The sequence below is a fragment of the Maylandia zebra genome, linkage group LG10, assembly GCF_041146795.1.
Source record: "Maylandia zebra isolate NMK-2024a linkage group LG10, Mzebra_GT3a, whole genome shotgun sequence".
Classification (NCBI taxonomy): domain Eukaryota; kingdom Metazoa; phylum Chordata; class Actinopteri; order Cichliformes; family Cichlidae; genus Maylandia; species Maylandia zebra.
The window spans coordinates 29,969,911-29,994,797 of record NC_135176.1 but is presented as its reverse complement, the minus strand read 5'-3'; the positions used below and the strand labels follow the sequence as shown (position 1 = coordinate 29,994,797).

Below are 24,887 nucleotides of genomic sequence, written 5' to 3'. Positions count from 1 at the left end.
GTTTGTAATGATCCAGTGGGATGTGGATCTGGTGAACATTGCACGCTGTTTAGTCTACCAATCACCACGGTGACAAAGAGTCTAGGTTTGGGGGTTGGAGGTGGAGGTGACTGAAGGTGGGGGCTGGTAGGTGGGGGTGGTAAGTGGTGTTGTGGTTCAGGAAGCGTACTCACATATATAAAAATACACCCAATATGCAGCAGCAGAGAGAAGTTGTCCTCCAATTGCGACGTTGTAAGTTTGCTTTTTCACTTCTCCGTCCACAGTAAGTGACATTACATTAAATTTAATGATGACGGCATAAAGACCTGTTTATGAACCAAAGGACTTAGAAATAGGCTTATTCAGTGTATCCTTTCATCCTATATCAAGGTATAAGAAATACAAACACGATAGATGTTTGTGCAAAATTTTCAAGCTACTTTAGCTGTTTTTTAACAGCTGATTAAATTGTTAAGGCTGAGAGGGTGTTTTTGAAATTTGTTTTTAAGATGTTAAAACACGATTAAGACATGAATATCCTCTAACAAACCAGCAATGCAACATGGAGTCTTTAAAACTGATGTGGAGTTCAGGAAACTTCAGAAAACACAACAATGGGCTCGGTTATGTTATGTACAAAATATCACTTCACCGAGGACAATGTGGACTGTGCGACTCCAACGAAAGCCCTCTATAAATGCACGCACACACACATTAGCACCCGCAGAGCTGCTCTGGACAGTTTTAACTCCTGCAGACTCAGAAAGGTAATTCTGGTGAGCCTGCACTCTCACGGTAACGGACATTAACTCTCAGATCTCTGGAAACATTAGAGATGTATTGGATGTAATACACATGTAACCAAAGCCTGGATTTGGTTTGAATTACTACTTTTGATTTGTATTATATTAACCTGAATATAGACACTTATTGTCAAAGAGAATAATGGCAAATATGGAATCTCACAGCTTCAGAGGGATTTGAGACTGCCTAACTTTTACACTAGGAGTGAAATATTTCTTTTACTCCCGGGTTAATTAGTGCTTTGTTTTGTCTGGAAATATATTTGTACTCTACTATCGTACTCATATGTAATTAATTTTATTTCATATTTCAAGCACTTTGGTGTACCTCTGGTCTTTAAATGTGCTATATAAATAAAGTATTGATTGACTGATTGAAGCTCAAACTTTGAAAACTTACTAGAAATCTGCATAATAATCAGTTGTTACACTGTGATGCATTGAACATGACCTTCATCAAGTCTGATTGGTGCACTCGATATCCAAAACTTGAGGCCAGAGACATTTATGTATATATAAATGCTGATCAGTCTTCTGAGAATCAAATAGAAAAAGAAATGTAAATGGAGAAATTATAGATAAATGTTAATAATTTTCTAGGTTTGTAGGTTGAGTTGCTATCAAATCAATGAATAATAACATGAGTTGATTTAAGCTATTTGAATATAAATTTACTTTTCAACAAAAATTTAAACCAAACCAAATAAAACCATATTACAATCAAGAGAAATCCAGTGAATATCAAACATTTTAATTACAATTTTATGAGCCTGTGACATTCAAAAAGAGTGCAGCTCAAGCTAATATTAAAATGTGTTTATTGTCTTTTTAAACTAAATTAATTAATTAACCATCCCTGGGATGAAACAAGACTTTAAGAAATGCTGTCAGACGCACCAAAAGAGAGAGAGACAGACATCTACACAAGAGTTATAGATCTTATTCACTTCTTCAATGAACCTTGAGATGCACTTAGAGGTTGTTTGCAGCGGCTATATATCAAGGCTAACAACAGTAGATCCTCTTCAGTGCATGAGCTTGACTCCCACTGCTGCCCACTAGTGGACGACAGATTCGGTATAAATGAAAAAGAAGGCCAAAGTTTGCTTCAGTAAATTTAGTGCTACTGTTTAATGACAAAAACATTAATAAATCTGGAATTAAAAACTCTTTTTTTTTTGGAATAATGTATTTTGTTTATTTGGTAACAAAACAGTTAGAAAAGAAAAATGTTTTAATTGAAAACAGATTCTGTTACCATTCAGTAGACCTATCCTGTAGTCTTCAGCCCTCAGCATTACCTTTCTGTGTTCACTGAGTGTTAAAGCCCTCGCCCAATCTGAATGACAAGGTTCAGTAATCAAAGAATTAGTTAACCTTACCTCCCTTTCATTGAACTCTCCTCTGCTGCTACACCTCCCACCTCTGCCTTCTCTCATTTATCTCTGTGTCACAGGCAAACGCGTGCATCTACATGTACGTGCACAGCACCGCCACACTTCTAAAATGAATTCAAACAACTTTGCATTAGATGAGAAAATCTGGAAGATTGATATAGCAGGCAGAAGGTTAATATTGAATATTTTATGGCTTCTTCTTTCTTTACTTAATCATTTGTCATTTTTATCTGCTAGTACAATCACCTGTTGCATGATTAGATTTATTTAAAACACATATATCTCTTACTTAGCTGCTATTCTATGAATCGTAATATGAACAATACCCAAAGCCAGCCCACCCCACCAATGTAGCCCCGACCGTTGATTTAACACACTGCTGTTTTCACTCTGAATGGTTAAGGGAGGAGGTCAGGGTGGCCGATCAGGTGCAACGAGTTACTTAAACACTGGAGACAGTTGTCGAGTTTCATGTTACTTTGAGTCGTGTAGATGAACTTACTTAAATTATGATTATACAAACAAACCAAAAGATGTGCACAGATAATGAGCTCGAGGGATCGGTGTGACTAAAACCTCTTTCAAATTTATTGATTTTCTGTAAGAGATGATGTTGGTGAAAGACACTGATCCAAAATTTAAATCCTATGATGTTATAATACAAAATGTAATTCAATACAATTTAAAAAAATCTGTATCCTGATTACACAGGTGATCTGGTTTCACACAAAAAAAGTCTGCTTTTTTTGTTTATATTTTTTTTATTTTATATTTTTTTATTTATATTGTTTCACAGTTTCTGTTCCTTGTGTTAATCATTACTCCACAATTAATAGTTCAATTTTTTTCATCTGTCTGTGTGTGTCTACAGACTCCAGTACAAACAGCAAATATAATGATGTGCTGTATTATTTAATAGCATAGAATAGCCCTTTATTATCACTGTACATGTACAACAAAATTGTGTTTTTTGTTTTTTTGTAGATTTATGTAAAATGTAACTGATGCCGTGTTCAGACATTAGTATCAGGAGAAAACACTCATCTTTTTTGCTTTTTGGTCATAAACAGGTGACATTTTGCTGGTGTACTCTTTTACTTTGAAAAGGATGTAAACTCACATTTCACGACAGATGGCACATGCTCTGAAGATACAAAAGCTATTTTAAAATAAGAAAGTAGTATAAAAGTATAAAAGATGTGGCTTCCTGTGTAGCTATCAGGGGAACTGCTGGAGCATCGAGTCTCCACCAAAACCCGAGTTGAAATTATCTTGGGACATTTAAGACACCGTGAAAACCACCACACACACATACACAGCCCTCTGATTTTAATGGACACTGAGACATTGAGATAATTCTTGCCCTGCAAGCCCCTTTGCCCCCTGTTACCTCCCCTACACACACTCCGAGACACACACTCCCGCCGCATCATCACCAGCCTCTACCTATCCGTCTCTCCCTATCAGCTGCTCCCTGCTGCCGTTGTTTTGAGAGGTCAGAGCTGTTTGTTTGCTCGGAGGCCCATCGTCTGATAGCACGTCGGACTACGCCTCCCCCTCCTGCCTCATCTTAACCTTAGCTGTTATCAGCCGACTCCCCGGGCAACTCCAACCTTGTCTTTTAAAAGGAACACTTCCCCAGGAAATTATAGAGAGACCCGGGCAGATAGACTAGGTCTCTATCTCTTATGGTGGAAACCCCGGGACAAACTGGATGACACTCGGCAGCTTCGGGCTGATTCCAGTTTGTCCAGGTTCAAATCCGTCTCATGACCTCTGATTGTCATCTCAGGTTCTGCCCTCCAAGGAGTCACTGATTGAGCATAACTGGAGATTATCTGTAGCCTCGGTTTTTTATAGATAACCTAACAAGTAGCCTGTCCAGCCCTGCTGGTTGCTCGGGCAGACAGATTATTACAGCCCATACTTGGATTTCATTGTGACAGCACCCTCTATTTTCCACAGTGACCAGAAAAGGAGGACGTGAGACCAATTTGTCAAGCCACAAAATTACAGTCATACTGCACCAAAGTAATTAAGTAAACAATTAGAATAAATTAATTAATAGATAAAAATTAAATGACAGTAAAAATTCCTGTTTTTTTCTTGATTTGCTAGTGAAATGTTTGTTTGTTTAATGAGCTCACAATAAAAGTTTCTGTGACCTAAAAAAAACCTTACATGACCATCTGAGCAATGAGCTACCAGGACCTTTTCTCCTGTAATTTCACACCTTTATTTCTTACAGTGTAAGTCCAAAAGAGTCCCATTTCTTTCATTTACTACAGCATGACTTCTTTATAGTGTAAGCTGTTCAAATTGCACTTCTTCATCTTATGAGATGAAGAAGATATGTGAGGGAATAAATGTGTAGTTAAACTTCTCAGAGGATTTTCACTCATCCGGCCCAAGTGCCGGTGCAACAAAAATATTTCAGTCTGTTCCCAATAAAAATTTAAAAAACCAGCAGTTCCAGGAATTTTGTATAATATAAGAAAAGACCAAATCCCAAAAAAACTTTGCAAAGCAAAAGATAATCATCAGCATGTGAGGGCCCGAAGGCATTTGGTTAAAATAGAAACCAGTGCATGCTAAAATAAAAGTAATTTTCTTTAGTTTTGCTCATTTATTCAATATTTCGTAACATAAACAATGACTCTCTGACATAAATCCCCTTCTGGGGCTCAGAAACCTCTCCCTCGCTACAGCGCCAAGTCATCTGGCTCGTCACAACTGGATGTGCAACCATCCGTGTGGCCTTAAGAGAAGAAGGGGAAAAAACTGTGATAAAATTACTTCCCCAACACTGGATCAAACCCTGCAGAAAGGGGAGCACCAGCCACCTGATTAGGGAACACCGAGGAAATGAGAGAAGCAAAGAGGTCCATTCTCTTCAGGAGTGGGAGGGGAAAACTTGGAAGAAAGAATGGGAGGGGATGAACAGAGGGGAGTTGTAAGTGGGATAAGTTGTCTACATGTGTGTGTGTGTGTGTGTAGGGGGAAGTATAGGGTGTGCGGGGTTAAAGTCACAGATTTTAAATCAGTTCTTTGGCCTTTAACGGGCGCAACAGAAGCCCAGTATGAGAGAGCAGAACAAAGAGGGCAGCACTGCCCTCGACCAATTAACATTCCTGCAGCCTTTATGAGCCGCCTGGACCCGCCCCTTCACTCACACCTCATAAAAGTCACAAACATCAATTCTTGCAAACCATAACTGTCATTATAATCCCATTAAAAACAAACCACTGAGCAATTTACAGTGAACACCAGGGCCACGTTTGCCAGGAGTGGGGAAGGATTGTCCCTGCTGGAACACAAATGGGACTAAACAAGTGGGAAAGTTTATTGGGAGTAATTTGACAAAATATGACATGATAGACTCCACAACTGAAGCAAAAGGGGCTAAAGCGCTATTTCTTCATCCTCCTTTGAATGTAATTGGTCTTGGCAAACACCGAGGTGACCATGCAGTGCAGATGTCACAAGTTTAAAGCTGAATCAATCAATTTGGACACGTTTAGAGCAGAAAAAGACCAAAACAAGCTGCTAAATACAAGCTAAAATGCCCTTGTGATGCATTTTAGGTCCAGCATCCTCTCTGTTTTACTGCTGTCATTGTTCAGCTGTGTTTATCGACCTTTGAGAAAAATCATCTGTCTCTTTGGCTGCTAAATTGTCCGGCTTGTCCTGTGAAATTAAAACCAAACAACAATCTAAAGGAGACTAAAACACTCGCTAATGATTCCAGGAGCCATAAATAAAGACTAAAGAAAAATACAAAGCAGCTAAATTTTTTCTTTACCATGTACAGAAAGTAGTAGCACAGATCTATGACCTGCTAAAGTCAGGTGGTTTATCCATAAGGCCTTTAAATGGATAACACAACAACAAAAATGGTGCTTTTAAAGCCAAAATAACAGGATTAAAGAGACTAAAAGGTTTTCTGGATCCATGAAACACCTGTTCATGCTCAGCTCAAGGCAGAGAAAGCCTACATTTAACATTTAAAACAAAATGCTAACTTGTTAATGGTGTTAACTATGACAATGCAGAAACCCATTATCAGGCTTCAGAAGGGAAAAATTACACTGAGACTTTGGGAAGACAAAATTCCGAGATAATTCCAACCATCCATTTTAATCCGCTTATCCAACTCAAAGTCGTGGGTATGAGATCATTTATAAATAAAATTTTTGATCAAGTAAATTAAAATTATATCATATCTGTAACATACAGGAGTGAAAAAAAATCACTAAAAACTTGTATTTGTGTTATTTTTCTGTTACCTGAAGAAATCTTGAGGCAAGGATCATTTTCAAGGAAAGTAACAGTTTAGTTTAAACTTGTAATATTGCATCTTTTCCTGTAGACAAGCAAAATTATTCTATTCTAAACTTTATCTTTATTCTACATTGACTTACTGACAGTGATGAAACTGCTTGCAGCTTCATTTCTGACTTCCACAACTTTGCAGAGGTAAAACAAAGATTTATCAACTACACTGAAATATCTTACATTGTGTGGTGTTTTTATGACGTGTTTCTCCTCCTGAACACACAGGTGGCACAGCTTGTAAGGTGAAACATGAGTGGCGATGCTGTAGTCAGTCTGATCCTGTGTGACCCACTTTGACCTCAGCCTTAACGAGCTGTTGGACTCATTGTAAAGAGTTTGACTCCCTCTAGTGGCCGTGTCACTTTTTTACAAGTGTTTAAAGGAGCCCGCGTCACCTTCCTGTGCAGTGTGTCTTTAGCCTGAGGTGGAGTCTTACCCAGGCGCAGAGGACATTCACAGAATTAACTGCTTTCTGAACATACTGTGGTTATTTTTTATTGGTGATAAACGCAAATAAATAAATAAATAAATAAAACCTCCATGCTCTCTTTTTATTTCTGTGCTATTTGTTTATTTAATTGCAAGCAGGATAAAAAAAATACATTCTTCAGTTTTTTATACAAATTTTTGAATCCCAGTGCTTATTGTGAACGTAGATTGTGACTTGTTAAATGCAACCATTAGTGTTGTGTATGTAAGCAAACTCACAAGAAAAAAAAAGATTAAAATTCAAGACAAAGGTCATTATATATTTTTAACATTTATTAAGAGATTTCTATAATGTTTTAGTCAGCAAGCCATGATCCCGTCTCCCTTTAATAAAGTCATATTTACAGACACGTTTCTGTCAGTGACGTGAACACTACTCTTCCTCAAAGAAGTCATCGGTGTAAAATGTTACTGACATTCCACGCAGATGGTGTTGTATTAAGTAACCAGCAGCCCAGGTGGTGATGATGAAGAGCGAAGAGGTTATGTGTTTTTGGCACCAACCATAACAACTGAAACATTCCTACTCTTCATTTCTCTGGACATCTGACACCAGCTGCAGGCGCAACAGAAAGTCGAAAGCACACAATCCCGACACATGGTGCCCTGCAGATAAAATACAGACACGTTTGGTAATAAACAGTCAATCTGATCAGTTTTTACATTAATATGGAAATGATTTTTCCTGTGAAAAGAGATGAATCAGGTTTTTTGATGTGCGGTTACAGTTTGGTTGTGTTTTAGCAGTTTGGACTGAAAAGTCTTGCATTTTTAACCTTTTGCTTTTCACTCTGTTGAATTGGTTTTGGAGTTATTGTTCCTTAAGGTGAGTTTTCTACAGTTCCTGATTATTATGCTGCAATACACTGTTTACCTTTACCAGACTGACCAACAAAAGTCATCAAAACTCAAAAAGTTTCATTGAATTGGCCAGCAATTGTACAATATTCCACTTTCTGACCTAAAAAAAAAAAAAGAAAAACAGTGCCGATGTAACGGGTGTATTAAAAAATAATTTATATTTCACCAAAGATCCATCCTGCAGTGTTATCTCGCTTTGTCAGTATTGGTTATGTATATGTGTTTATTTATATATGTTTATTTTCTGTATTTATATTTTGGGAGCTTTTATTTTGTTTGTGTGACCTTTGACTTCCCACGAAGTCACTTCCTGTAGCTGCGCGCTATTTTCCTCAGTTGCCTAGAGGCCCCGCTGAGGAGAGGTGAGCGTACGCTAGTGTTCTCAGTTACAGAGCAAATAAACACAGTTAAAGTAACTAAAAGTAATTCAAACACTGCTCGTTCCCTTTGTGCATTTTGTCTCATAGTTCTGTTAGATGTTTTAGTGTGAATTATTGTTTCTCTGTCGAGTACAGCACTTTATTGTAACATGCTAGTTAGCATGTCTCAGATGAGAGCATAGGAGCATGCACGTGGCTTCTCATGTGGTCCGCTATCCTTCTCTCTCCCTTGAAGGTGTTCATGCAGAAGTCCAGTAAAGTGAAGTTGCTGTACTGTTTTGTTTTTATTTTAAACAGTTCTGGGAGAATAAATCCACCCAGCTGGCAAAGTGAGAGCTGACGCCTCTGGTCATTCGCACAACACAACGCAGAGAACTAACGGCAATAAGAGTTTAAGGCCAGACCGGCTACACCCATCTTTAGGGTTGAGCACCATCCAATCTACTTTGTAACTCTGCACATTTCAACATCCAGCTGTTTAATGGGATCATGAGCTCTTCCGAGACTATTTCATGCTTTTTATTTTCTAGTCATTCTGCTCAGGATCATCTTTCCTTCTAATGTTCTTGCTATCTGTCAGATGGATTTGTTTTGTTTTTGTAGCTTTACCTATTAACATCCACCAGGTCAGCACTGACCTTTTCAAGATCATACCCAAACCGAAATCTGATACTAGAAGGACAAATGCAGGTTTCAGACTTGATTTGAAAGCAAATATATTCTAGTTTCTAAAACTCTGCTTATTTGGCTCAGTTCTAGCTATAAGACCATTACCATTGACTTAATGACTATTAATAGGTCACCTGCTGTTACCTGCTTAAAGAAAAAAAATCTCTCAAATGAAAGCTCAGGGTCTGATGTATTTAATTATATTGGTCCAAACATCTCGGGAACTAACTGTATAAAGCTGAAAACATTGGCCTTACCCTGATGCGATAGCGCTGTCGCATGTTGACCCTCATGGACATGGTGATTCCCGGGATAAAACCACTGAAAATCTCCAGCAGGGGGAGGCAGAGAGGCTCACCATAATCTCTCGAAGTTATGCAGGCAAAGCAGGGCAAGCACCAGAAAGCACAACAGCCTGAAAGAGGCAAAGATACAGAGAAAAGCAAATGATATGGACTGCGAAACCAGGAAAACACTCAACTACACACACTCACGTAAAACCCTGAAATGCTTAATAAAGAAAACAGGACAATAAGCCGCGCTATTTATGTAGAATGTGTTAGAAAGACGTCTGATTTAAATCTATTTAAGGAAGTAGCATTATTATTGATTTAAACTGAAAATAAAATGTCTTATAGTTGTCCTATCATCATTTCGGTTTGGCCATTTAAGTAATAACTCAGAAGAAATAAGATCTAACATCATTATGATGCTGAAATTATACAAGGACACAGTGAGTTAATGTAGAAAAGAAAAAAAGGCGAGCATGTGCTCTTAAAAGACGCTAATCGTTATTAGAATAGAAATTCCCTTTTGTAGAGAATGAAATGAAAATGAATGCCAAACAAATCAGATCTTTGAAAATAGTGTAAACGGGGTTATTATGTCTTTGGAAAAAATAAGTGTGAGTGCTATAGTTGTGCATGTGGGTATGTACAAGTTATGAGTTAAATTTGAAAATAACACCTAAGTATGACGGAAGTACAATTATCTTTTGTCCTTTTTTTGTCTGATTAAAACAACCAATCACATGACGCACACCACGTGTTTGAAAATACAAATGAAAATATGAGGATGTTAATAAATCCTTTTTTTCTTTCTTGGACCAATGCCTTTCTCACCACATTAAAAAAAAACATACTACGGCCTTAATTCTTATGTAGGTGTGGCTTCCTGGATTTCATCAGGAGGTTCAGGTCCAGAAAACAAAAAACACTCTTTGATTCATTTTTATGTTATTTATAGATAATGAAATACGAAAACAGCATTTTTGTTTGTTTGTTGTTTGTTTTGATTTTGTTTCCTACTGTTTTAAAAATGTGATTATTAGGAATAAATATTTTCCCTTCGAGTGAGCAAAATAAGTTCCTTTGTCACATGTGTGACGATCACTGCAGAGCAAAAGTCCTCTATAAACTTTGAAGATAATTAAGAGACTCTTACACCCTGGCACATCTTGACAGCAGTCACAGATCCCACTTGACCACTCATCAGACTCTTGGGTATACATCATAGGCTGAGGTTGCCGAACAACCATTTTAGAAGTCATGATGGCGCCTAAAAGAAAGAGCAAGGTGAAAAATTCCAACTGCAAGTCCTCTTACAATCAGGTGTGTATTTCAGGAAAGCTGGTAAATGTTCACTATACTCCCAGCCTTTCTCAATAACCATTAAAGAGCTCCTCTGCTTTTAAATTGTTACTTGTCAACATGTTGGTTATTAATAGGCCTATAATATCATTACTTTCTTAAATTAAAACAGTAAACTGCTGCTCGTTATATTTATAATTTTACTGTGGTTAATATATAAAGTCTGAGCTCATGTGGATGGGAACGAAACTAAACGAATAAATAAAATGTCTTACCTTTTGTGTTTGACGATTAGAAAGCTCTGAGGTGGATGTTCGGTCACAGCTGATCTCTGAAAGCTCCGAGAAGCTCTCATGTCTTAAATCCTTTTAGAAAACATGAGATCACCTGACAGAAGAATCCGGACGCACCGGTTCACTCTGCAACTTTGTGTTAATATTGAAGTGAAGGTGCGGCAACTGGAAAGGTCATTGTCTAATGCGGAAAAAAATGATCCCACACTGCTTTCACTTCACCGGGGAAATATATGTGGTATTGCTGCATACTGAGGACTCCCATTACTGACGGAACGGAAGCTTTCTCTATTCATATGCATGTATTTCATATTCATATACATGTCTCGAGTGTGTGTGTTTTTTCTTTAAAGTGAGCGTGTTGGGGTTTTTTGTTTGTTTGTTTGTTTGTTTGTTTTGTTGTTGTTGTTGTTGTTGTTGTTTGCTTTCTCCAGTGACCTCGTGCCCTCTGAACTAAAAAGCTGTGGGCAGAAAAACGACAGGTCAAGTTGCCCTAACCCAAAGTTCGCACCAGGCAATTCACTGTAATTAACACCGAAAAAACAACAACAGTAACAATAGAGGTTTTATGTTCCTTTATGTGATTGTTATGATTTCCATTAGGAGTGGTCATGCATTTGGAATGTGCTATTGTGAGATGAAGTGAGGAACTGGCGTGCGTGGATGAGTCAACGTTGCGGGCGTGACGCCAAGGCGTTGGCTCTGTCCTCACCGAAACCTTTGGAATCAGAGCTCCACATCTTTCTGATTTTCAGTAACACTGACATTCTGATGAAACAGCGATGAGCATCGCTGTGAAGGAGGCGGGAAGAGGATCTTAATATAAGATGCAAAGATACGCCTTATATGGGTTATGACAGGCGCCAAGGGCGTAACATCTGACTGGGCGGCTGGACTGGGTGAGCCGGAACATTGGACTTATCTGGGAAGTCAAAAACTAAAACAATTTTTTCTGTTAGGATTTCAACTGTAATTTGGCACCTTACAATAATAATGTGCTTTTTCTTTTTGTCTGCTTTTTTGTAGAAAAGTAGTTATGAAAAGTCATCGATAACAATAATGATTACATTTTAGCATTACAAATATAATTGTCCATACTGGTAAATTAACCTTCAATGAAATATGAGAAATATTTTGGTAATGATCAATACTGTTAATGTAGGCCAGCTGTGACATAAACCTTATATTTGGTGGTGGTCAAATAAACTTGTTCTGTATTTTCTCAGTCATTTTACACTCAAATGATTAAAAGAGTGGATTAAAAATTTATGAAAAGGTTTGATGTCAGAGGAAATACACTGCTCAAAAAAATTCAAGAGACACTTCTAAACTTCTGGGATATTGATTTGGTCGGCTAAGTAGCAGAGGGGGTCATTAATCAGTTCCAGCTGCTCTGGTGCTGATGAAGTTAATAGCAGGTGCACTAGAGGATACAACCCCCAAAACAGGAATGGTTTTTCATCTTTACTGATTGTTTTTTCACTAATTTTGCATTTGGCTAGGGTCAGTGTCACTACTTGTAACATGAGATGATACTTAGATACGACAGAGGTTGCACAGGGAATCCAACTCCTCCAGGATGGCACATAAATACATGCCATTGCCAGAAGGTTTGCTGTGCCTCCCAGCACAGACAAATACAGTAGGAGAGCTAGACTGGGCTGTAGAAGGCCCTTAACCCATCAGCAGGACTGGTATCTGCTCCTTTGTCCAAGTAGGAACAGGAACATTACCAGAGTTACTAAATGACCACTGGTGTAAATGTCTCTGACCAAACAGTAAAACGCAGACTTTGTGAGGGTGGCTTGAGGGCCGAACATCTTCTACTTGGCCCTGTGCTCACTGCCTAGCACCATGGAGCCCAGTTGGCATTTGCCATAGAATACCAGAATTGGCAGATCCACCACTGGTGTTGATCAAAAGCTGGAATCATGTTTTTAATATAGTTGATTATTACTATTCACTATCATCTTAGCATGAACTGTGTGCATATATGTGTGAGAGAGAAAGAGAGACTTAGCTATGTACTCTTGTTTACTTTGGTGGTAGGTGAAAAAAAGACAGCGAAACATCTGCCCCTGGGCCTGTCACAGAGTTGTTAAACCTGTGCAGGCAGACATCTTGTGTTTTCCAGGAAGTTGACTGAAATCTGGCATTTCGGGTTTTAACCCCATTTCCACACAAAGATTGGTAAAGAATTAAAACACGACAGACTGGTTTTCTCATCCATCTGTTTCAAACCAAGTAGCGATGTCTCTCAAAATGCAGCAAATACTCAGGCTTCGATCTGAAGTGTGTCTGAGTAATATTTACTTTAATAAGTAACTACAACCTCCGAGGTACTCACGTGGCACACGATAGAACGGTAACTTTAATCAAACATGTTTGCGTCAAGATCTGATGGTAAGCTGTGTTTTTTCTTCCTTATGCCAGATAGATCAGCTGTTTTCAGATTGCGACATCACACCTTGGCACAATTTGTATTAAGGGAGGATGAGTCCCTATCAGTTTTGTCCAGAGAACAGCTGCAAAAACGTTTTAAAAAAAACATATCGATTCGGTTAGGAACATAAAACTTGTGCTATTTGGTAAGTAGATTGGTGGGATACCTGCACTGAAGCCGTTTGTTATGACCTAATATTTGTGCTGCTCTTGCTGGAATGATTGTTACTGGAATGAACTGACTGCATCTTTCTTTGTAGATCAGTGCATTGTTAGTAGGTTATCTACAGAACTCTCCACTCACATAAGTGCGTTTTTGTGATGACTGGATGTCTGTGTACAGTACCAGATAAAGGTCACTCTTTCGAGGAAGCCAGTGTTCACATTTTGGAATGAGAAGACAGGTGGTTTGAAAGAGTAGTGAAAGAAGCCGTCTACGTGCACTGTGAACGGCAGTCAGACTGGGTGGCTTACGACACCAACTGTCTGCTACCTACAATGCAATCTTGATGTCTCTTCCCAGGTGCCTCAACCCCCACTCACATCTTGCCTCAGGGGACCTCAATAGGTCAAATGATAGGGTGAGTCAAAGTTTCACAGTGGTTTCACATGAAACCTCTCATTTGATTAGGCATATTATTAATAATGGGTCAACAATCCTCTAGTAGGGGGACACCCCCCTAGCACTAGGTTTAAAATACCTGGGACTATTTGCTTTTAGAACTGAAGAACCTTCTTAGATGAGACGTGAAACATATTCTGAAGAAGTCTAGTTGCTTTGTGCCCAAGCTCCTTAGACAGTGTTGACTGGATTTGTGGCTTTACCAAAACTCCAGTTTCTTCCATAAAAATATGACCACACTGCATTTCATTTTAAACCTGAAAATGAAATTTTATGAAATCTGGATGGCATGAAGTAAAACAAACTCACTTTAAAGTGAATTTCAAGTCCATACATTAAACTGAACATCTAACAATCCTGACGTATGAGTACGGTTTCTGTTAAGTGGAAATGGGGTTCCACTGGGTCTTAGTTAGCATAAGATAGCATTTTCTGATATTCTCCCCTTCTAACTTACAATACAAACAGCTGTTGCATGTATCCTGAAATCATCAATAAGATTTTAGGGTCAGAAATACTAGACATGATGCCGCACTCCAAATAACCTACTTTTCCAATTCAGCGTCGCGGGGGTGCTGGTGCCTATCTCAGCTGCCATGGAGTGAGAACCAGGGTACACCCTGGACAGGCCATCAGTCTGTCTACCACAGAGAGACAGACAACCATTCACATATAAAACAGCACAAGGAATGAAAATGAATAAAAGATAATAACCAGAAGACGAAATAAATCATGCCAAAGAATCACTCGCAAGTATATTTATAGCTCAAAAATGACAATAGGTGACTTTAATGCTCTGCTGGACCCCATAATGGATAGTCCTGGCACTGAAAATTGAAAACACTACATGCAAGATTACAGTATGTACTTTGCTCTTTGCTATAGATGGAGGCGATCAAGAAAACTCATCATCTTTTAACTTCCCCAGATATATCAGAGACACAAATCCTCTCAAGAACAATCAGCAACCATGCACCTGCCTCAAGCTAAATTAAAGGGAAAAAATCTCCAATGAAAGTCAACCACCAGATGGCGCTGTATCACATCTCTGTTAAAGGGCCAAGACTTTGATATTCGTTCAAAGAGTGAGTGAAATCCTTAATAGAAACACACACACACACACACTTTACATTTTAAACACTTTATCAATTTTCAGAATTGACTCCCGATGTGTGACATTGACAGCTCATAGTCTCTTAAGAACTTACAGTTAAAATTGATTATAGTATCAGAAACTGCGCTACATAACATAAGAGACTACAATACTCTCTGCATCTTATATACATCAATGCATGTCCTCATATACTGAATGAACAGTTTTTTTTCCCTTTGTTTTTTCTTACAGGTGCATCAGTTTGTGATACATTGTGCTTTTCCATCTGTGCTTTATCCTTTTGTTATAATTCTGATTGAAACCTGCCAGAAGGGACAGGATTTAAAAAAAAAAAAAAAACATCGCACTGTGGAAGAACCTTCTGTCAGGATCATACATCACTGATAAAATGTCAGCTTCCTTCAAACAGAAAACAGCTGAATTTACCAAAAATATCAATATCAGTAAACTAGCACATGCTAGTTTGAAGGACTGGCACCCAACTAATTTCTGCCATTACTACTTTTGCTACTACTACTATCAAAATTAATTATTAAAAAAAGAAGAAAACAATAAAGTGGCATCCAGTGTTGTGTTCTGAGGTGTTACACTTTTAAAGCACTTATTAAAGGTAACCAAACCCTTTTTCTTTTATGTATTTTTGAAATTCACTTTCATACACTTGTATGTTTACCATCTGTTAACAGCGTGCTGTATGAACACAGAAAACTAAGAGTCATGTGCCTTTCACTTAATTTTATTGACAAAAAATGAAAGAACAGTGTTTGGATTTTTATGTCATTTAAGTTTATCTGTTTAAAATTTTCATTATGCCAGATAAAAATAAAATACAAACCTGACTAAAGTATGTGAGATTACACAAAAACACACTTTTAACACCCCCTTTAAACTCAAGTTAAAGTATTCTTTGGTTAATAAGTGGTCATTATAAACCCCTCGGTGAAGAATTTTTGTTCTCAAAGGGAAAAATGTAAAATAAAATTTAAAAGGCACTATTTTAGATAGTTAATGATAGTTTAATTACATTAAAAACAGTTTCCTTTTACTTCATTTCAGTTTCCTAACTTCAATAAGCTTGGATGGCTACAGTTGGATTTCTGTTTAAAGTGTATTGTGCTGCTAAGACTCCATGAGGATGGTGGCCCCAGACATGATGAAGAAGGAAGAGGTTACACGTTTTTAGTAGCAACCATAACGACTGGGAGTGCTCGTTTCTTCATCTCTCTTGACATCTGACACCAGACACAGGACATACAGAATGTCGAAAGCACACAGTCGTTACACATGGTGCCCTAAAAACAAAACACAGTGACGTTTGGTCAGCAAGTGGCTAACCAGGCCAGTTTTTTATGTTAATATGTAAGAGCTGAAAGACCCCAATGGCTTAGGTAAGAAATAGTCTTAAGCACAGTTTTATAGATAAAGAGCAGATTGCATAATGTTGACAGAATACATGTTGATCTATAAAAATTATTCAGACACAGAATGATTTAAGAAAATACAGTTTCTTCCTTTAAAAATCCGAAATATGGTGATATACAATCTTTCTTTTGTTATAATTTGGTCATGTTATAAAGGTTGTTTTACAAGGCTGCGCGTTTTAAGGTTGTCAGTAGCCTACTGACAGCCTTAAAACGCGCAGTAGGCAAACGCGCAGTAGGCAAAGAAATAGTTAACACAAATAAAAGCAACTTTTAAAAAGTTGAAACAAACTCCTCTCAAAAGTATTAGTGCAACAGAGTGGCTGAAGGCTAAGTGAGTGAAATATAGATACATTAAAAAGAAAATCAAATTTTGGCCTTACGGTGATGCCATAGCGGTGTCGCATGGAGACCCTCATGGACATGGTGGCCGGCGGGATCATGCCGCTCACCCAGTCGGCCAGAGGGAGACAGAGATTTTCCCCGTAGTCTCTCGAAGTTTTACAGGCGAAGCAGGGTAAGCAAAAGTAAGCAAAAAGGCCTTAAAAAGGAGAAATGATAAGCACAGTGCATTGGCAGTGAATTAGTACTTGCTGTGGTATAGATATAAATCAGAGACACTTACACTCTGGCACATTTTCACAGAAGTCAAATAACCCAGATGACCATTCATCCGACCCTTGAACATATATCACAGGCTGAGGCTGCGTGACGACCATCGTATCAGTCATGATGGAGTCTAAAGGAGGAACCAGGTTGAAAGTTCATAAGATCACAAGGTTAAGCACTACAAAAGGCTGTTGTGGAAGAGAGCAGCCACAACCCTTTATTAACCACACCTAACCAGTGCATTCAAAACTTGACAATATAATCAGATATTTCACTTATACAGATAATCACAATGGCAAATTTAAAAACAGAAATTTTGTTTGCTCAAATGAAATATTCATAGCGCGGCGAATGGTGTGGATAATTTTGCCGAAAAATATGGCAGACGGCTGAAGCGGAACGGCCGAAAAATAAACTTTCAAAAGTAAGTACTGAATATTATGTCACTTATTTATGTGCAAATGTTTAATAATGAAGAACATTAAAACATTACTGTTGGCCACATATCGGTAAAGTTATGTGACATTAGTGACGTTTGTACTAACTTGGTTTTAAAGCCTTTAAAAATATACACCGTTCAGTAGTTGACATTAATCCTACAGAGAATGTGATGATTTCATGGATAATTAAAGTCAGCTATGTTATATTGCTGCCTCTGTTCGGTGGTGTCGAGCCAAACGGACTTTAACGTGTGTTTGAACGAGCTGACGGTTCACTCGTTAAGCTGAAAGAAAGATGCTTTAATCACAGGAGTCACACATGTGTCCACTGCACCATCTGGGAACTCTTCTTGTTTCGTAATAACACAAACACTAAATCCTCCTTCTCTTGTGCTGTTTTGTAACAGTGTGTACACCTGAGACTGTCACCTGTCTGTCCTGCACTCTCTCTCTTTGTCTTTCTCTCTGACTGTGTAATAAAAGTATAAACATGTATTTATAAGTTACGCTTGTGTTTGAATCCTGCAGCTTATCACACATTTGATTACCATGTGTGACAACTGCAAGTGTCCAGAGTGAGGACAGACTGAGGGACCCACTGCTGCACATCATCTGTGAGGCTTTGCACCAATGTTCCCTTTAATTTTTCATGTGTCTGAGCAAACACACCCTTGGACCACTGTGAGCGACAGCAGACGTGAGCACTGTGATCACGCCAGCATCGAATCCATCCAAGTTACATGGTTTATTAAAATAATCAAATTACAGCGTTTACATTTATGTTAGACTACTTTTAATTAACTGCTTTAGCCCATTTACAATGAAAAAAATAAAAAAATCTTGTTCATGACCTGTGCAGTATGTTAACACTATTGGAAGTAAAAATAACTTGAACTCCAATTTTGAAAACACAACTTTATTTTTTAAACAAATATAAAGCTCTGACTTGTATTATGAGTCTGTGGTCTGGGTCCTGTAACTCTCTCTCTCTCTGCAAAATACAGTAAATAATGACCAATGTTGGGCAATTAATTATATAGTTCTTCAAAAAAAAGTAACTGAGTTTTGCAAACAACAAAGTTTTTTGCAGCTGTTTACCTAAAAATGCAGCCAAGGCGTTTTTTTAAATAAACATTTCAAACTATTTACAGAACAATCAGCTGTTCTGCATCAAATCTGATGCCACACAAATTATTTGTGGCACTCCAAATAATAATTTCTGTCCACTATGAGATAAAGGAGAACAACAGCCTGATACCTGCAGGCCTGACAACAGGAGATGTATCACTCCTGTAACACCTGTAACATTCAGCAGTCACCTCATTGTTCTGACACACACAACAAAACTATTGACTACACTACACACCAACTACACAAGATTTGCGCTAAACGTGGCAAATCTCTCACATCTCAAAACACCTCCGTCACTCCTAAAACCTCCCCCTTCCTAAACAGCTAAATGCCATGTTGCCATATCATTTTTTGATTGGTCGACATAGTACATTTTTCGACCAATGGGAAAGGGTGAGGGGTGTTTTGGTTTTGCTCACAGGCTTTCCAGCGTTTTCTTCCAGCAGTAAATATAAACAACGATAGTATTCAGGAAGAAAACCAAACATTGCAGATATTTTTATCGTAACTCTGGTTTTATGTGGCCGATCAACACAATTTAAAAACTGGTAGAAAGTCCACACTTTTTCCATCAGTTGTTCCGTCTGTCCTGCTCACATCTCCAATGGTTGTACACTTTGTCATTAACGTGGCTTCACTCCACATCAGCCAGGCTGCTTTGTTCGCTAAAACACTGGTGTCGGCACATTGTCATAGCCTGTCAACGACGTTGATTAGCTGCGTATATACGAATGTGAATCGCATCAGTGGCTGGACTATGGGATAAGGTGGCATCGTTCTAATCCCATACTGGAGCAGCCAGTCAATAACTGACTAACACTGGAAAACAGAATTGTTAACATATTTACTTTAATTTCAATTCAGGTTAGATTTTTTTTGTGCGCAACGCAGATTTTTTCTGTGCAGAGACCGTGCCAGCAGTGCGACACAGCCTGAGTGTTTCAGAAACTGCTGATCTGCTGGATTGCAAAAAACGAGAGAAAATATCTAGTGAGCAGCAGTTATCTGGGTGAAAATGCCTTGTTGATATCAGAGTTCAGAGGAGAAAGGCCAGACTGCTTTGAGTTGATTTAAAAAGCAACAGTAAGTCAAATAACCACTTATTACAACTAAAACTATGTAAGAGGATCTCTGAATACACAAAATGTCGAACCTATAAGCAGATGGACTACAACAGCAAGGAGACCACACTAGTTGCCACCCGTATCAGCAAAGAGGCGGCATACCGAAACAGGACGATAGAAGATTGGAAAAATGTTGCCTGGTCTGATGAGTCCTAATTTTTGCTGAGGCATTCAGATGGTATGATCAGAATCTGGCATAAAGAAAGTGAAAGAAAACCATTGTACTAATGGTTCAGGCTGCTGGTGCTGTGATGGTCTGGGGGATATTTTCTTGGCACCTTTTGCATCCCTTAGTACCAACTGGGCATCATTTAACCCTTTCATGCATAGTGGTCACTGCAGTGGACAGCTATTCAAAGGCTGTTTTCTTGTATTTGTGTCAGTGTTGATGGTATACATAAATGGCACATAAACCACTAAATTGGACACTGATTTGTCACTCCATACCCTGCCATCCACTGGTCAGTCAGTGTTGTCAAAGTGTACTTAAGTACGTGTTTAAAAAAGTGAACCTCAAAAATTGTTTTTTAATGCCTAAAGATGAATAAGAATACTTAAGAAAAAATTCCTAATTGCAGTTGTAATAGTTCATGTATGAAAGGGTTAACCACTACAGCCTAGCTGAGTGCTGACCATGTCCATCCCTTTATGACCACAGTGCGCCCGTCCTCTGATGGCTATTTCTAGCAAGATAACGCACCATGTCACGAATTTCTAATCATCTCAAACTCGTTTCTAGAACTTCTCAATGAGTTCCCTCCACCCAAATGCTATCCACAGCAACCAGATCTCAATGCAACATAGCATCTTTAGGATCTGGTAGAACAGAAGAGTCCTATCATGAATGTGCAGCTGACAAATCTGCAGCAGCTCGGTGATGCTATCATGTCAATATGAACCAAAATATCTGAGAAATGTTGCCAACACCTTGTTGAATCGATGCCATAAAGACTGTAGGCAGTTGTAAAAATAAAGGTGGGTCAAATCCAGTACTAGGCAGATGTACTTAATGAAGTGGCCAGTGAATAACTGTACACATATTTAATATGGCTGCAAAGGAATAAAAGTTTCAGTGCTCAGTTATCTAACTGCACACTGCTACAGCTATGACAGCACACATCACTGCACTGGAAACTTTTACACAATTCAGAAACCACATGCCAACCCAAAACTCTAACAGACTGATGACACACAATACTTTTTCAAATTAAAATCATACACTTTTCACGTCATTAATTGCATCATTAATGCATGAAAATGACCTTATGAGGATATAAGCAAAATAAAATAAAATGCCTTACCTTTTGTGTTTGAAGATAAGAAAGCTCTGAGTTCAATGTTGTGCAGGCACAGGTGATGTTTGCTTTCCGCAGCTCTTTTAAGCCCTTTTACACAAGTGATCACCTGACAGGACAATCCGGACACACCGGTTCACCATTTTAAAAAAAAATTTTTTGATATAGTTGTATTTTCCACTGGAACGCGCAGTGGATTAAAAGAAAAACACGGAAAAGAATATGTAACACTGCTTTAGTTCTTTAATTTTACTGAAAAGAAAAGTATAAACGTTAGTGGACTTTATAATAATAATAATAACAGGATGACATATTTCTCATTTTCCTGCAAGAATATTTACGCTGTTTGTAGGTAGAGACCAATTCCTACAAGAACATTTTAAAAACTGATACAGATGTAATGTAGGTTATTTTTTAAACAATTCAACTTTCTTGTTCCAACAGAAGGTAGACTTAGTTAAAGGAACAATTGGTGAAAATGACCACAAACCAAAACAGTATTTTCATTAGACCTGGAAGAAAATTGAAACCTTGGATTAACCTGTGATTAAGGTTTCGTTGCATTTTGATTATAAAGAAAAGTTTGTCTTTCAACAGCTGGATTAGCTGGATTGCAAAAGTCTAATTTAATTAAAAGTTTCTAGAAGAAGTTTCCTTCACTTTGTTTCCTGTGTATGTCAGGGCACAAGACCATGAATGTTCATCTTCAATAACTAGACAAACAAACATGACACAAAAAGTTGGCTTTGGCATCAAAAGGTCACCTCTTTGTTCCTTCCAAGGAACATAAGTACATAAACCTCTCCCTGACTCTATTCAGTATAACAATCACCATTAACTTTCCATTTAATGATACACATCATCATCTTTAAACAACAAACCACATTAAAGGAGCACTAAAGAATGTACCGTGAATGTTAGGGAATGGTGTCCAGACCAAAACACTGTTGCGAAAAATTTTAAATAAAATTTTAGCAAGACAGACACTAAAGAAATGATTGGTGCTTTACGACTTTGCTCTTTGCCAACATACAAATGCCTGCCTGTAAATGCAGATCAACCTAAATAGCTTGAGAAATCCAAAACAACAAACAAAGGAATGGAAAAGGTTTTGACAATCATCTGTCCTTCTACCCTTCCTGCATAGCCCTGCATTCCTGTTGCACTTGAATACCACTGTCGCTGTTTTCTCAAACACAATGACAGGTTTAGTCAGAGTTTTGTACATCACTGTCTACATAGATGTCTGCATAGATGTTGTTTGCTTAAGGTCGACAATCAGCATCAGTACTTCCGTCTTTCTTCAGTATAACTATCAGCTAGTTAACTTTTTGATAAGGCATTACATTATTACTATTACATTTTACATTATTGAGTGAGAATTTGAAAAGTTGAAAAGTTATGCTTTTAAACTTCTACTAGAATTTCTAAATATTTTTTTAACCTATTTAGAGTTTGCTGAATTTTGTTCTGCATCATCTAAACCAGGGATGGGCAACTCCAGGCCTCGAGGGCCGGTGTCCTGCAGGTTTTAGATCTCACCCTGGGTCAACACACCGAAATCAAACGATTAGTTCATTACCAGGCCTCTGGAGACCTTCAAGACATGTTGAAGAGGTCGTTCAGCCATTTAAATCAGCTGTGTTGGATCAAGGACACATCTAAAACCTGCAGGACACTGGCCCTCGAGACCTGGAGTTGCCCACCCCTGATCTAAACTATTTATTATCAGAAAAAATGTATTACAAACACAACAAGAGGTGTCAAATTTTACATTTGCATTTATTAAATAGCTGGTGTACATCTGGTGTTCTTGTGGGTGCTTCCTGCAGAAAGTAACGTATGCGTGACTTTGTCACAATAAACATGTCCAACAAAAAGAAGGAATGCTTGATAGGAATTTAGAGCCGGTTCATAGCCGCCTGGTCCATCAAAAACAAACGTCATCAGATGCCCCAGTTTCATTTTGGTCACATATTTGTATGACAGTAGCTACTAATCATGTTAACGTCAACGAACGTTAGATTTTACACACCTGCAACACACAAAAGCCCTTTTCTCCTTTCTCTTTCTCCACAGACTGAGAGATCCTGAAATAGATGTGTTGATGGTGGTCTACTTTCTTTTTTCCCCCACACGCAGAAAATGAATGTGACATAAATCTCTGTACAATTGAATAAAATTGTACAAAGTCAAAGATAATACCAAGGTAGATGTAGATGAACAATAGACACAGTAAGGTCTGCAGAGCAACTACTTTGCTGTTCAATGACTGTTTTGCAGCATTGTCATTACCTTTCGCCTAGACTGATGGCCGCTCTGAGCCAGTGCAAACCCAGCAAACTGACCCTGATGGACTTCAATCATGGGTCTCTTCCATCCCACTCTGAACTTTGATTCTGCGAATATAATGAGTGGGGTACAAGGTTTCAGAGTGTGCAAATGCAGATTTCAGATGCCAGCAATCACTTCACTAAGTAGTTCGGAGCAGTTTCAACACCCTCTTTGTTCTCGACTTGTTCAACACCTGGAAACAGGCCAAGTGCATGCAGCAGAGGGAAAAGAATAAAAAGCTATGGGCTGTATGTTTAATGCCCAACATAAACAAGATGTTTCTTCTTTGTTTTAGTAGCCTTTTCTGAACTGTACAGACTTGTCAGCCTTGCTGCTTTCAAGTTTCTGAATTCCACCTTCACACTAGCACATGAGAGTTACCCAGCTGATCATGTGTACTTACAGTCACAACATACTAAATGATGAGACTGAAACAATACAACTTCAAATTTGTGGTAAACCTACAAACACTGTCTAAAATGGGGTTCACAACGTAAGGGAATAGTGAGAGTAAGATTGCTAAAGCAAAGAAGCGTTCAAATCCAAATCTGCCAAAGCAGCTATTGTGTGACAAGAAATAAATACAGCCTCTGTAGCAACCAGACATTAAAGATAATCAGAATTGTCTTTATTTGGACAAGTTTGTGCACACAAACAAAAAATCTAATTTCAGTTCCGGTTCAAAAAAAGAAAGGTTTTATTAAGAAAAGACAAATTGCAGAAAGTCTTAAGAAACTATATGTGCAAAACTAAGAAGTGCACTGTACATATGACCTGAATGATAGAGCAGTGGGTTATTTCACAGTGTTCATCAGAGAGACACCCTGAGGGAGGAAACCATCTCTGTGATGGCTGGTTTTAGTAAACAGTGCTGTGAGGGCAGCAGGGTTAAATAGTTTATGTCTGGGATGTAAGGGCTCTGCAGAGATGTCTGTTTCCTAACCCTGAAAAGTACAGGTTCTGGATGGATGGAAGACCAGTGCCGGTGATTCTCTCTGTAGATCAGATTGTCCTTTGCAGAAATGCATTTCTTGTGCACCCTTGTAAAACATCCACAGGTTTTACTTGTTAGGCCATAACTGATTTGGTGGGACTTGGAAGACAGGCTGATCCTTTAAACTATGTGGTACGACTCAGAAACAATAGACTAGTCTAAGCAGCCAATCCATGATAGAGCTACAAGCTACATGATGGCTGCAAAGCAAATGAAACATCAAAACGTCCATCTTCTTCCACCAGACTTTACATGGACATGTACTTAACAATATTTAACGATTTTGTTTTCATCATCAGATTTGATAATGCAGTCGGTGTAGTTTTGGCAAAGCTTTCACTTTGAAGGTTTGGTTGTAGCTAATCAGATTCCTCAAGTCCTTAAAGTCTGGTGGTTTTCCTGCTGTCCTGGTGACAGCCTGCCCAGATTACCATTTTGTCAATTCTTGATGTCAGTCAACTGTCACGAGTCCTTTATTCTGCAGTCTATCTTGTCCTTGATCTGCAGTTCTAATCTAATCTGAACCTGCAGCAGGTGTTGCCAGTTTGCTGAGCTCATCAAAG

At 38.3% G+C, this 24,887-nt stretch overlaps 2 protein-coding genes and 1 long non-coding RNA gene across 3 annotated transcripts; 1 reads left to right on the top strand and 2 right to left on the bottom strand.

The window, feature by feature from the left end:
- Nucleotides 1-7,052: 7,052 nt before the first annotated feature.
- On the bottom strand, nucleotides 7,053-10,467 carry LOC101472126 (cornifelin). The gene is made up of 3 exons (XM_004551131.6): nucleotides 10,360-10,467; nucleotides 9,174-9,331; nucleotides 7,053-7,612 (listed from the first exon to the last, which is right to left on the bottom strand). The coding sequence occupies exons 1-3, from the start codon at nucleotides 10,463-10,465 to the stop codon at nucleotides 7,490-7,492; spliced, it is 387 nt and encodes a 128-aa protein (XP_004551188.1). The 5' UTR covers nucleotides 10,466-10,467; the 3' UTR covers nucleotides 7,053-7,489.
- Nucleotides 8,179-15,570, top strand: LOC143420880 (uncharacterized). The gene is made up of 5 exons (XR_013100642.1): nucleotides 8,179-8,229; nucleotides 8,483-11,697; nucleotides 13,764-13,821; nucleotides 14,791-14,947; nucleotides 15,208-15,570. It is a non-coding gene; the product is annotated as an uncharacterized LOC143420880 (long non-coding RNA).
- Nucleotides 15,571-15,696: 126 nt separating this feature from the next.
- LOC101472639 (cornifelin homolog B-like) lies at nucleotides 15,697-21,077 on the bottom strand. Its single transcript, XM_004551133.3, has 4 exons — nucleotides 21,003-21,077; nucleotides 17,023-17,136; nucleotides 16,781-16,938; nucleotides 15,697-16,268 (listed from the first exon to the last, which is right to left on the bottom strand). The coding sequence occupies exons 2-4, from the start codon at nucleotides 17,126-17,128 to the stop codon at nucleotides 16,146-16,148; spliced, it is 387 nt and encodes a 128-aa protein (XP_004551190.1). The 5' UTR covers nucleotides 17,129-17,136; nucleotides 21,003-21,077; the 3' UTR covers nucleotides 15,697-16,145.
- Nucleotides 21,078-24,887: the final 3,810 nt, after the last annotated feature.